General features: G+C 39.8%; 1 protein-coding gene across 2 annotated transcripts in view; it reads right to left on the reverse strand.

The window, feature by feature from the left end:
- Nucleotides 1–13,817, reverse strand: part of ROCK1 (Rho associated coiled-coil containing protein kinase 1) — an 86,869-nt gene extending 73,052 nt beyond the window's left edge. For both annotated transcript variants that reach the window (XR_004418407.2, XM_033064086.2), the window contains exon 1: nt 13,717–13,817. Coding sequence is in view for 1 of the 2 variants with exons in the window: in XM_033064086.2 (XP_032919977.1) it covers nt 13,717–13,809 (93 nt within the window). In the remaining variant the exon portion in view is untranslated. The remainder of the gene's footprint in view (nt 1–13,716) is intronic.
- Nucleotides 13,818–14,327: the final 510 nt, after the last annotated feature.

The following is a 14,327-nucleotide window of genomic DNA, read 5'->3' on the forward strand; positions in this document are numbered from 1 at the left end:
TCAAAAGGATAACCCTCTCAATTATTTTTGAATTATTTGGGGAATCTAGAGAAATTCTAGCTGACTGGAAGCTGGTAAACACTGTCTCAATTTAAGAAGGGCAAGAAGGATGACCCTGGAAACTACAGGCCTGTCAATATCACTTCAATGACTATTATAGAAGAGCTTATTTAGGAAGGTATTGAAAAACACCTGAAGGACAATGCAGACATCAGACACTATCAGTATGGGTTCCTGAGAGGAAGGTTCTGCTCAACAAACTTAATTCCCTCTTATGATAAGGTAACATACCTAGGTATCAAGGGAAGCCAGTTGATCTAATCTTTCGGGATTTCAGTAAAGCTTTCAGTACTGTCTCATGGTGTCCTACAGGACCAAATGTCAGCATTCAGCTGGATAAACACACCATGGGATGGGCGAGCAACTGGCTCACAGGTCAGGCACAAAGGACTGTAGCAAATGGGGTGACATCAGACTGCTGACCTGTTACTAACAGGGTTCTGCAGGGCTCTATCCCTCCACAGGGCCTTGTGATCATCAACATATTCATAAATTATTTGGATGCAGGACTGCAAGGAATATTAAGTTTGCCAGTGATATTAAATTGGGAAGAGTTGTTGACTCCCTCAAGGGCAGGGAGGCCCTGCTGAGAGACATCAACAAATCTGAGGGCTGGGCAACCACCAACCATACAAAGTTTAACAAAAGACAAGTGCTGGATTCTACACCTTGGATGGGGCAACCCTGGATGTACATATAGACCAGAACGAGAGGTTGGAAAGCAGTGCTGCCAAAAGGGACCTGGAGGGCCTGGTCAATGGCCAGTTGAATCTGAGCCAGCAGTGCCCTGCCAGCCAGGAGGGCCAAGCATGTCCTGGAGGCACCAGGGACAGCATCCCCAGCCAGGCAAGGGAGGGATTGTCCCACTCTGCTCTGCACTGGGGCAGCCTCACCTCGAGTCTGGGGGCAGTTTTGGGTGCCACAAAATTAGAAAGATACAAAGCTTTCAGAGAGTGCTTTATGAGGAGTGGTTGAGATCACCTGGCTTGTTCAGCCTGGAAAAGAGGAGACTGAAGGGAGACCTTGCTGCAGCCTTCAATATCCTCATGAGGGGAAAAGGAGGGGCAGACACTGATCTGTTCTCTCTGATTATCAGTGACAGGACCCAAGAGAACGGCATGAAGCTGTGTCAGGAGAAGTTTAAGTTCAACATTAGGAAAAGGTTCTTCACCCAGAGAGTGGCTAGACACTGGAACAGGCTCCCCAGGGAACTGGACACGCTACCAATACCGACAGAGTTCAAGAAGCATTCCAATAATGCACATGGTGTGATCCTTGGGGTTTGTAAAACGTGCAAGATCAGAATCATCCTTGTGGGTCCTTTCCAACTATGTGTTTCTGTGATTCTACAAAAAAATTAAAAATTTGAAAGCAATGCATTATATCAAAATAGCAGTTTGTAACATAGCAATGAAGATGCAGTGTTAAACAGATTCACACCTGCCTTTTGACTTGCTGTGGAGATTTTTGTTGGCCATTCATGTTTGACAAGTCCTTGATGTCTGCTTTTCTAATACCTAATGACCTCTCTACTACCAGTGAAATTTCCCTACTCCTTAAAAGGAGTGCAAAAAGTAACTTGCCTCCACACCATCAAACCCACAAATTGTGGGGGTTGGGGAAAGTACTTCCCTATTTTAGATGCAGGAAACAGAAATACAAAATAGTCTCACAAAAAGACTGAAGAAATCAGGAAACCCTAACTTCAGGCACATTAGGCCAAACCAACAATTCCAACATCAAAATCATCTTTAATTATCATCTTACTAATTTCTCTGCCTGTTTTCCAAACCTCATATTTGTATAAGTATATTTCAGACAGACAGGACTTCCTTCTCCACAAAGGGCATTTTTTCTGTTCTTATACCCAACTCCTGCCACACCATAAATGTTATCTGCTGTATTCTGCAGTTAAAAATATTCAAAAGTAAAGAAGGATGTATCACAGTATCAAGGATACTACACTGATGCTTCCTGTTTGTTGATATTTTATTTACTAAGGCAAGAGGATAACATGGCACACCAATTTATTTCACCTCCTGTCTTTTCAAGAGATATTTGACTGGTACTCAAGCAAGAAGTAGTATTTAAATTGAATGATTGACTTTCCACAATCCCAACATCAAAAGATTATATTTCTTATAACTATCAAGAATTTAGTAATTTATGGCAGGCAAGTACCCATTGTATGAGTTTAAGAATTATCTCAATACTATAAATTTACATGACTGGCATTACTGACAAAATCATTTTTGTTCGACTGCCTTTGCTTCTCCTTCTCATACCAGAACATGATTATTGGTTTTACTTCTACTGCAAAAGTGAAACAGAAATTATCTGAAGACTAAAGAACACATGATAACAGACACCACCCTTCTGGGTTTAAAAATTAGGTGATTTTTGTATTTTGCAGAGATGAGGACATGGATATCTTGCCCAGCTTAATCAGGTGCCCTTATGCATAACACTGCTTCCACCTTCTTCTGGATGTAGAAAAGAAGCTCAATAAACAAACCAGTTCATTTCTGTGAGTTGCACTTCATTACACCTGAAAGACATTTGTTTATCATGAAGAAATACAAGGGAAGCAAGATCTACAGAGAATTATCTAATCTTAAGCATAAGCTTTAGCTCTAAGTAGCAAGTTACTTGTTAAAGATTGTGTCTTTTTCCATTGTTATGAAAGAGGTTATGTTGATTACAATTCCTTACTTATTTTTGTAAAAATATCATACTACTTTTGAAATTATTTCTCTAAAAACTCATGACTCTATTTCCTTTTTTTCCCACTTTTGCTAACCCATTAGCTCAGAAGACTTGTTCCTAAATTACATATAAGGGCCTATAAGAGGAATTATCAGTCAGAAGAAAGCTTAGGATTTCAATTTTTTTTACAATACACCTCTGCAGAACACTGTTATTTCCTCCCACAAAATATGAGTAATGCAGAACCACTGTAAGGTTAAGTTTTTTGACGTTGAAACATACCAGAAAGAAAGCAAAAGATGTCCTGCTTTGGTAGAGTTAGTCACCCTCTCATAAGATAGTTAGATTTGAAGAAAACCTTCAGCTGCCTATTTTGGTTGAATCTTGCACTGAAAAATTAAGCTTCTACTTACAGGGTTTTATAAGCAGAAACTTTGAAAGAAACTTCCCAACCTGCAAATAAACGGTTTTGATCAACCTTTTCTTTTATTCCTCACCATATCTATGAGTTTGTCAAACTGCAATGAAACGGGGTATGTAAAAAGGAAAAAAAAATCCCTTTTACTCTCCCCTAGAATTCATGGTTCTCAGACCCTTCTTCCCCAGGAACTTACCAAGAACTATGACAGAAACTATTCTTATATGAATCTGACTCCCTTTTTTGCCAGAAGCTCAAAGACGAGATGACCAAAGGAAAAAACAATGCAGCCATCCCAACTATTTCCTGATGGTAACCAAAATCAACTGTACAGAAGGCAGAAAGTTACAGAAGAGTTGTCTACAGTCACTGCAGTCCCAGATCCAAAGCAGCTCCAGTAGCACCAGTGTCTAACCCCCCAATTTTACCTCTAAATGGTATCTGCTTAAATCCTAAATCCAAATTACTAATGATAATAATGCTATGTATACATTGCATTCACAAGGACAAAAGCTTTCTTATCAAAGCCGGAAGGCATTTGAGGACAGAAAAGAAACAAAAGAAAAACACTTCAAAGATTCCTCTGACCTTACACTCATCAAGATCCAGAGCAAGAGAGACTTTTAGTCTTCCTCACTCCAATCCAATCTGCCACAAAGAATCAATGAACAGCTCTGAGCTTGCAAGTTGCCCGATACAAGACCTTCTTTGTGTTACAACTTCATTCTTTAGACAAACAACCCAGAATGCTCCTAAATACGGTTTTCCTAACGAGTATTCATGGCTTGATTCAGAACCACATTGTGACTAGCTCTGATGATTCCTCTGACCATCTGATTTTGGAAGTCAAAACTATCTTCAAACACTTTAAGGTCATGCTACTTCCAAAAACCATATGCACAAAACAGTGTGTGGAATATCAGAAAGGCTAAAAATAGGCATGGGCATTTTAGTAAAAGACAGAACACAAAAGCTCTTCCAGGAACCCTACTGATTTATTTGCTACAGAGAAAGCCTAGCCCTTTAATGACATGTCCAATTATAAATTCAGTGTATTGAAAACAAAAAACAAAAAAAACCCCAAAACAACCAATCAACAAACTCGCTGCTCAAACAAAACGCAACCCAATAAAACACACAATCACATCAATAGTTCAGCTTTCACTCACAGGTCTTCATGGGCATTTTTTTATTTCATTACCATCTTTGCACCACAAATATTGGCAACAGCAGCCCCTCTTTCAAAAGCCATGGTGACTGATGCCAATACTAGCAGAGCAAAAACTTGAATTCCTAGTGAGTCTACCACTTGGCTAGCACCACTTTTGGCCTTGAACTACCACAAAAGAGGATATATAGCATGTAACAGCAGGTTTGAATGGTCCCAAGACCACCAAAAATTGTATCATTGTTATGCTGTTTAACAGTCAATGAACTCAGTAGTAAATTAAGTTGAAGGAGGAGGACAGTTACTCACAGAAGATGTATTAGAGCAATAAACAAAGCATCACTGAAGTGACAGAACCACCTTCCCTCTTTGAAAGGGGAGAATAAATTCTCTCGGCTCAATACTGACAGTATTCTTTGCATGCCTACAATCAAAGCTACTTTCTAAGAAGAGACTAGTATAAAAACCACATTTGCATAATCAGATTTCATAAGAAAGAAAGGAATTCTATGATTCCACCTCTAACACTGACAGCAGTGCAGAGTATCAACACAAAGTTGTGAGCCATCAGTATTATTTCTATTTTCAACATCAATTTCATTATTGGCACAATCTAGCATCTGCAAAAAGCACAAGCCAATTATAACCTGCGCTCACTCACGGATTGTCCTACTCTCACCTCACTCCTCCCTGAAGAATCTTCCCATCCACTCCCTACTTGGTTACCTCCTGGGTGGAGAAGTTTCCTCCCCTCTTAAGTACTTAACAGAGTCACTGCACACTTGTAGCCAAATGAGCTCCCAGGTCTCAACAACGTGGAATTCACATGCTGGTCTGCCATCCATACTCTAGGAAGACAGTGCTTGTTGCACTGAATCCTTTCACTTCAGCTTCTCTGAAATCAAAGTTTGAAGCTGAAGTCTCTCCTCTGAAGACTCTGCCTGAAAACTCTACAGGCAGTCTCTCCTCTCCACCAGTCTCTCAGGGACAGTACCAGGACAATAAGGAAGTCTTACCCAGCATGCATCACTGCCTGTCAAGAGGAAAATGATCTGTGTACATGGATAAGAAAATATAAAGTTACATAATCATGAAAAACTGAAACAGCACTCATGGAGTGAAAACTGGAGATCACAGCAAGGCATTCACTCTCTTTTTAGTTCTAACAGAAAAATCCTGTATCTCTTTCAACCACAGTCACAAATTGAATATGAGTTTATGAATTCACAGCAACTGACCCCTCAGACACAAATCTTTATGCTTAAAATATCTGAATTTACAAATGCCTCCACAAAGAAAGTTCCTCTGGTCTTCTGTGGCAGATACCTTTCAAAAAATTATTTGGGCTAGAAACAGATTTAGTGAACAAGAAGGCCAGACTCTGCAAATAAATGCCTAATGATTACTGATGATTTTTCTATTTAGTTTTGGTGAATTTCATTTTCTGCTGTGTGAAGCACCAACAGAGAAAGTATTCTTCTGAGAAGCAGAAAATTACAGGTTGCCCAGAGAAGTTGTAGAGTTGTCAAAAGCCTTCCTGGGCAATCTGATCTAGGCCACTCCAGCAGAGCAGGGGGATTAGGGACCCCCAGAAGTCCCTTCCAGCCTCAGTCATTCTGTGAAAAAAAACATCATTTGTACTCAACAATACACTACTTTCCACAATACATGGTAACAAAAATTAAGAAGGCAGACTTCCAAATCATCATCCAAAGTAACTGATTTAGACAAAAGAAACAAATGATCAAACAGTAGCCAGTTGGAGATTAAGGCCAGAACCATTGTTCTTTCACACTTTCCCACTGGAAATAACCATTATGGCTATAATACAAGTTTTACTAACCATCTGCTGAAAAATGTAACATCTCCAACCACAAAACAGGAAAAAATTTCCTAGCTGAAATCTCCAATGTCAAGAGAAGCTTCTGGCTTCCTCTTCTTCAAAAAGCACATTCCAGATGACATAATTAGTTTTGTGTAGTCAGGGGTTTTTTTGGCTGCTATTTATTTGCTAAATATTAAGCTCAGCCTCCACAGAAACAATTTTTTTCATAGCAGTCAGTGACTACACAGGAAAACAGTCATTAATGCATTTTCTATGTAGGTACCTCACCTCAAGTTTTCCTCTGAATATATTCACACCTTAGTATTCGATACATCTGAATATAGCACAGCACTGTCTACTATGCTGCTTTTAAGAGAAAAAATATAAAGACACAATTAGTCAGTATTTATATAACTATTAGAATTTGAGGATTTTTTTCTAAGTGAATATTATGACTCATGAAGATCTGTAAGAAAAAACAAGGACATGTTCCACTCGTGTTTCCAGTTCAGTTATAAGTTTCACAGCCCAGACACACTCAAGCTAGAAACAATTTTAGGTAGTTCCAATCTAGAGTCTAAAATAAAGCCTTAGTGTGTGCAGTGTTTCCTACAGAGGTTTCCAAGCATTAGGTCTTTGCATCATCTCAGACCATGCAACTGACAAAAAAATCAAGAAAACCCTCACATATTTCTGAGCCCTATGAAAGAAACAGAAAAATGAATGCATATAAGGAACACAAGAGAAGTTAAAATAAAGAAATCTGCAGTTGGATTTCAACTAGGACCTACTAATAAAGAGATCTTACATAATGTCCCATGACAGTTTTTATTGTATAAATATTGACAGGCAGGGGAGTGGCAGCCTTTCAGTTAGTGAAAGCCAATCCTTTACAAGACTTTGAGTATCGGAATAGACTTTGACCCAGGCTCCAGTCAGAAGTTGGTGCTGATCCTGTGCCAGTTCTCCCACAGCCAATCCAGCCAAGCAGCTCCTGTTCGTCCAGACAGTCTCCAGACAGCTGTAACTGAAGGTGCACCACAGCACCTCACACCCTGCTGATGCTGAGCACACTACAGACACATCTACCCTGCTGACTGCAGACTTCAGCACAGGCAACCCAACCATCTCAGCACAACAAAACAACATGGACAAGAGAAGCTCCAAACCACTTTTCTTCTTCTCAAAGATCCTGTTTCAGTGCTTGCTCAACTACTGTTCACAGAATCACTTAGGTTGGAAAAGAACTGTAAGATCATTGAGTCCAACCATTTCCCCAGCACTGTCAAGAACAATCACCGAACCCATGTCCCCATGTGCCACATCTACACATCCCTTCCAGGGATGGGAATTCCATCACTGCCCATTTCAGTGCCAGTGTTCCAGTGTCACAGTTTTCCTGTTGCACATGGCTACCCGATCTTCCTGCTTGCTGTCCATGCTGTGTGCCTTGACATTAATTCGAGTGTTAATTTCAGCAGATTGCAGAGGAAGCTAAAATATGGCGTTATTTGCATTTGCTTTAATTGAGCTATAACTGGGTGTTGCCTGCATAGTGCCTGCAGTTTTACCAATATTATCTCATCATCCGTTTGGCTTTATTGCTGCTGGAATGACTGGACAAATTGAGGTAAAGTCAGAAACGTTTTCAACCATTCTTCAATTCTGTAGTCAGAGAAATAAGCTCAGTTTTTCGGTATTTCCATTCGGGATTGCAATTTCTTGACAACAAAGGAGTTTTGATGAATAAAATCAAGCAACATCCACCTAAAAAAGATTTTAATTACATGGTTTGGGACCTCTTAAATTCAAGATAAACATCCTGTATCAAGACAAACATCTCCGTGCTCTTTGGTAAGAGACTTTACAAAGTTTTTTATTTTTATATAGTACTAACATATGACCTAGGGAATTCTGCTAACAACAACTGTGAGACTACCAACATCATCTGCTCAAAGGGCTTCTCAGTATTTATTAAGTTCTCAATGAGTGGCTCCTGAAGCTATCACTGTCCTCAAAGATTTACAGACCAACAGGTTGATTTTCAATTTGTCCAACAAACAAATTCCAGGTGTTTCCCTCTTCCTTCCCTCTAGCAACAAAAAAACCCACTCTGTAGTCGCCAGGGAAAACAACATTGTTTACAAATATTTTTACTTTGTAAGAGCATTTATAGCTTAGTTGGGTGTTTCATTCCTCTTGTTGAAACACGTCTTAACATCAACTTTCTATTATCATTCCTCATTTAAACTTTTTATAAGAAAAATAAATAATTACATTCCTACACAGCCTCTACTTCTATAAGCAGAATAATTGGCTAAGTTAACTATTAATTCCTCTGTAAAACCCACCATATACCATGAAATAAATGCTAACATTTTTACAGTTCCACATCTCTACTGTTAAATTTCTAAAGGCTAATGTAATACTAAAAATTCTTGAGGTGCAATCTGAAATAAGAACCCATCAAGTTACTGTATTCCCAAAGCCAACTTAGAGCTGTATTTTACCTTTGACTAACATATCAAGACATAACATATTTTATCATTAACTTGAGATCAATCTTTATATTTCTTAATCTGCAGTGATGAGAATATTAACATTAACATTAAATAACATTATTAACATTAATTAACATAACACTAATAATTAACAGAGTAATCAACAATAATTAATACTAATTATTTTTGCATATAAAGTTCAGATACAGTGACTTGAAGACATGGAATCGCATTTCCAGGTCAGCCAGAATCTAACTACCAAATCACAGAATGGTTTGGCTGAGAAGGGACCTTTAAGGATCGTCTAGTACCAACCCCCTGCCATGGGCAGGGACACCTTCCCCTAGACCAGGCTGCTCAAAGCTCCATCCAATCTGGCCTTGAACACTTCCACAGATGGTGTATCCAAAACTTCTCTAGACAAGCTGTTCCAGTACTTTACCACCCTCCTGGTGAAAAGCTTCTTCCTCATGTCCAATCCCAATCTACTCTCGTTTGAATTTAAAGCCCTTGCCCTCACACATTTTGCCTTGCCCCTGCCAAAAATGTCATTCTCTGACAGATGAGCCAGAAATTCAGACAAAACCCCCATGTCCTTCCCCACAGGGCTGCTCTCAAACCATTCAACACTCAGTCTGTAGTGATACTGGTGATTGCTCCAACACAACTGCACACCTGCCACTTGGATGTAAAAAATGGTAGAAACACGTTCAAGGAGATTTTGTCAGTCACAACACTTTTTTCTTACTTTGAACTATCTTCAGACAATTTACAGAATTCTGAAGCTGACAATCCGCAAATGTTCATGAAGTTCTGCTTCTTGAATATATATATATATACACACACATATATATACACACACAAGAAGCTTCATTACCAATCAAGGAAGCTTGTCAGATACCAAATTTTTTTTAGCATTTAGTCACTCAGACTTTAAGACCAGAGTTAGTGTAGTTACAGTCAATGTGATTTCAACAGTTATTTGTTTAATATCTCTAAAGTAAAGGTACTTTCAGTTACTTACTTACTTTTTTTTTTTTTTTTAATTTATTATCCAAATCCCTAATCACAAAGTCTTCAGAAGTGCTTTCTAACACGTTTAACAGAAGGGAAATATGTTTAGTAACAGAGATATATTTATAAATTTCTCCAAAGATGAGGAGACCCTCTTGCCTTTTCCTAGGCAAGACACATGAACATGAATTAATCTAGCTGATGAAATAGGCCTAGGAAAAACAAGTGAATCAAGCTCTGTAGCTATGTATTTTTGGTGCAACAAAAATGGAAACCTCTTCAGAGTAGATAAAACAAGTCTGTGATATGCAGTGTTTACTGCTGTCAGTTAATTTGAAGACAAACTGTTCAACAAATTAAATATTTGGTATATTTGAAGATTAAGACCTCAAAAAGTATGAAGTTTTTAAAATCAACCATGGAAGCAATTGAATAAGCACCTGAATAATTACAATATTATATTGTTAGATACATATAAAGAGAATATATATAATAACATGGTATAAACCATGAAAACACTCTTCATGAGTTCTTACCTAAACACAAAGAGCACCAAAATACATTTTCAGGAAAAGTTACTAGTTATTTTAGAACCAGAAGCATAGGCAATTTCACATCAAAGTGTCCCCTATCTATACACTTATTACACCCCTTAACTCCCCACTTTTCAAATACTGTAAGCCCAAAAACCCCAATAATTTACTAAAACATGGGTTCATTCCAAAAACTGTTGTAGACCAATGAATACTGAATACTGCTTTTCAGTGTTAAAGCTCATGAGACGCTTAGTTCAGGTTAATAGTTACACTGCCTTTGGGCCTACTCAGCACCCCTATGGAACTCACCAGGATCTGACCACTGCACACCCCACAGTGTGACCACCTCTCTAACACAGCCTTCACAGTGTTATTAGATCTTTTGGAGATTACAGAACTCCTAATACCAAATATTTTGAGAAAATGTACTACATGATGCTGTGACACATTCTCTACACTTAACTCAGGCTTGAGCCTCTTCATGCCTCATCAAAAAAAAAAAAGAACACTTTATCTATGATTCTTCTGCCTAGTGCTTAACCAAGTGCACAGAAGTGCAAAAGAAACAAATTTAGTTACAGACAGTTACAACTTAAATTTGTTTTCTTACTTTTTTATTACAGTTGCATAGGAGAAAACAGGAAAAATAAACACATCTCTGTCCTGCACTTCAGCTTTATGAATTTCCTTCCTGCAGCATGTAAATTGAAGTTACAAGGCCTCACTGTGCTTTTTCCGCCTGCTCTGCTCTGTTGTCAGCACTCTTCTCCCACACCTTCCTGAAACGGTAACACATCTTCCTTTGTATCAGGTCCCACCCCCATCTTCTTTTCTTAGATTTCTCATACTACTTCACCTATAAATTTGGAATCTTTCTAGCATACAGAACACAGTTTATTACATTTACAAAACCCAAAATGGCTACAAAGCTGATTTAAAGGTTATTCCATGTCTTGCCTGTTGGTCTACAAAGGGTGCAAACTGATGGGGAAGAAAAATAAGAACAGAAGAAAAATTAAGCCAAGTTAGAGGATAAAACCATCCCAAGAGAAGCCAAAAGCATTGCTGAGACTTTTCATCAAACAGTCAAAAAAAAATGTTTCCTGAACCTAAATGAACCCCAGCATGTTAAACCTACACATACAGAATATCAGACACTAAAGTATCTGTGTATCAGGTATTCATGTATTTCCACTCAGGCACTGTTATCACCTTTGCTTAGGAAAAGTCAAAGGAGTTACAAGGAACATCAATGCACTACTTTAACCAAAGGTTTTAAAAAATTTTAAAATTTTAAAGTTTTATTAGAAAGAATTTTTGTATGTAGTCTGATCAGAAAAACATTATTTTACTTTAAGTATACCATACCTGAAGTCTGTCAAATTTCCCTCTTTAACTGAGACTTTCAGGGAAGGGAATGGGGAGTTCATTTCAGAAGGTATTTAAATGCAGATCGATTACACCTACACCTAAGCATTTCTTCCTTAAAAGCACACCCATAAAGATTTAAATGAATTTGATATTTAAGTAGTACTTTGGGTCAAGAATGATGATTGTAGCGTGAATCATCACATTAAGAACTGGCGTAATATATTTAAGCTGTTTAGAAAATGTTAGGATGCTTAAATTCTTCTACAGAAAGACCTCAAGAACAAATGAAAAAAAGTGCAAGTCCAGCCAACAGGAAGACTGATGTATTGACCAAACACACACAAAGTTAGCTTACCAAGCAATTCCCTCAAAAGTAGCATTTTCTTTTTCAATTGGTAATAGTTTAAAAGAAATTTGCTAAAAAATTGTCACTTCAAAGGACCTTAAAAATATGTAATGTAAACACATGTTCTAAAACTTTCAGCAAGCATGACAGGAAGTACCCAAGTTCATTCCCAAACTGACTACAGCTTAGCTCCTAATCACAATTAAGATAACTGAAATGGGGCAAATCCTTAAACTGATTATAAGATTAAGGAATACGGTTAAAGATACTACCAACTGCATGCCTGATACCTGCCAATTCCTTCCTACCACTGTAGGAAGGTCCCCACAGAACAGCCACCACTCAAGTACATACAACAAACTGAGCCATGGTTAATGTAAACTCTGGACTCTTAGCTGACACTATACTCTTGGCACCTATCAATAGAACTTGGCTGTAAAAATGTCTGATTAGTCCTGAGGTACCAAAATTGACAGCCTATATCCTAAGAACCAGAGGACTTCTCATTAGCTGTGGTTCTGAGATGATAGATAGGTAAAGCAGATCAAGAGAAGCAAGTTAACTAGAAGATGCTGTGCTATTTTCCTTTGTGACAGTAGTATCCACAAGGCTCTGCTTTTATCTAGGGACGCAGGTTTTACCTGCCAACACTTCAGAAGCTCACAAACCTGTAATAAGCTAAAGAGAGTAAACAATATTGTGAACTTGCACAGATTCTTGCATTACTCTTTTAATCCCTCCACTGCCTTATGCTCAAGCAAGCTTTCTGCCAAGAACCATGCAGCACAAAATGAAGAATGACTATTAAGAGCTATCTCCACCCCCACACCTCCCTTCCCTTCCAACCCCAAATGTCAGAGTTCATACAAGGAACAAATTCAATTTATTTGTTCCTCTCTCTGACAACAGAAAGCCAGGGGAAAAAAATACACTAAAGAACTTCCATCACTTGCTCCAAAGAAAATAAGCCCTCTACTTCAGTGTGAAAGCACAAATTACACTTTGGTACTATTTAAGGACATCTCTAGGCATATCTAAGGACCCAGATGCATCCCAAACAAATTAGTTGGATTTGGCACGCAGTTTACTGAGGTACTAAGTGAACTAAATGAGAACTAAAAGATCATCCAGTTCTGTCAATCAGCTACCAAATGACGTTGGTTGGTTTTATATCAGGAAGTGTTACGGTTTGCTTCCCTATGGTGCAGTTTTAACACTGACAGCACTGGTGAGATCCAGCAATTCGGTACGATCAGTCAGGGTAACAACAAGCGAGCAGCCCTCTACCCCAGGCCTAGCACAACCAGCAGTTTGAAATGCATTCAAACCCCTGACCCCACCCGTGAGGGCGAACTAATCGTGCTGTACTCAACTGTCAGCGCTGCAGCGCTCAACCGCAGCATAAGAGGACCTCAGCCTTTTAAAAAGTTGTTGTAGAGAGAACCGGTATCAAAGCTATCTGAAGTCCTGCACTCGCACAGAGGAGCAGCACCCACGAATTCCGCCTTTGTGGAAAGGCTCCACCGCCGCTGTGACAGCCGGGGAGGAGCAGGGCAGTGCGCGGAGCCAGAGATGACAAGTGTGAGCGAGGCAGGAGCCGCTCTCCCGGCACACGGGCACATTCAGGCACCCTCAGCCCAACGCCGAGTAAACAAAACACCGGCGCAGAGCTGAGCAGGGCGGTGACTCAGCCAGGAGTGCGAGATTCGGTCCCACAGGGTAAGGAATTCGGGGAGACGTGACCGGGGGCCCATCGGCGCTCCCTACTCACCAGCAAACAGTCCACGTTCACTTCGGATTTGGGGTCCTTCAAAGTCACGTCGATTTTCTCAAACCGAGACTCAAAACTTTCTCCCGTCGACATGTTTCCGGAGATAAAAAGTTTCCCTTATTCCAGAGCAAAGTAAGGTTTAAAAAAAAAATTAAAAAGTAAAAAAAAAAAAAAGACAGGAACGGGCGAGCACAAGAGAGAAACCACAGCCTGTACCAGGCTGAGGAAGCGCCTCCTGCGAGATCCCTTCAATCACAGAAGTCTCTGGGGCAAGTCCCCGTCGAGGGGGCAGAGAATCCAAGGGGAACCCGCAGCAGGCGGGGGACGAGGCTGCTTCTCCCCCCGCTCCTCCAGGCACGCACGCAGCTTCCCGGGATGCTCACAGCTCCGCAGCAGCAGGTTTCCTCTCCCTCCCTCCTCTGCTCGGGCCCCACCGTCTCAGCATTCCCATTTTCCCAGCCGGGGAAGCCGTCCTGGGATCCAGCGTAGCGGTCCCTCCTCCTCGCCCTGCTGCTGCAGCGCCGGCGGGTCGGTGCCAGGTTCCGGAGCGCGGCTTTCTTTCCGGTGAACCAGAAGAAACAACAGAAGAGGGGAAAACAAGGAAAAAAAAA

Source organism: Catharus ustulatus, chromosome 1 (assembly GCF_009819885.2).
Source record: "Catharus ustulatus isolate bCatUst1 chromosome 1, bCatUst1.pri.v2, whole genome shotgun sequence".
Taxonomy (NCBI): Eukaryota; Metazoa; Chordata; class Aves; order Passeriformes; family Turdidae; genus Catharus; species Catharus ustulatus.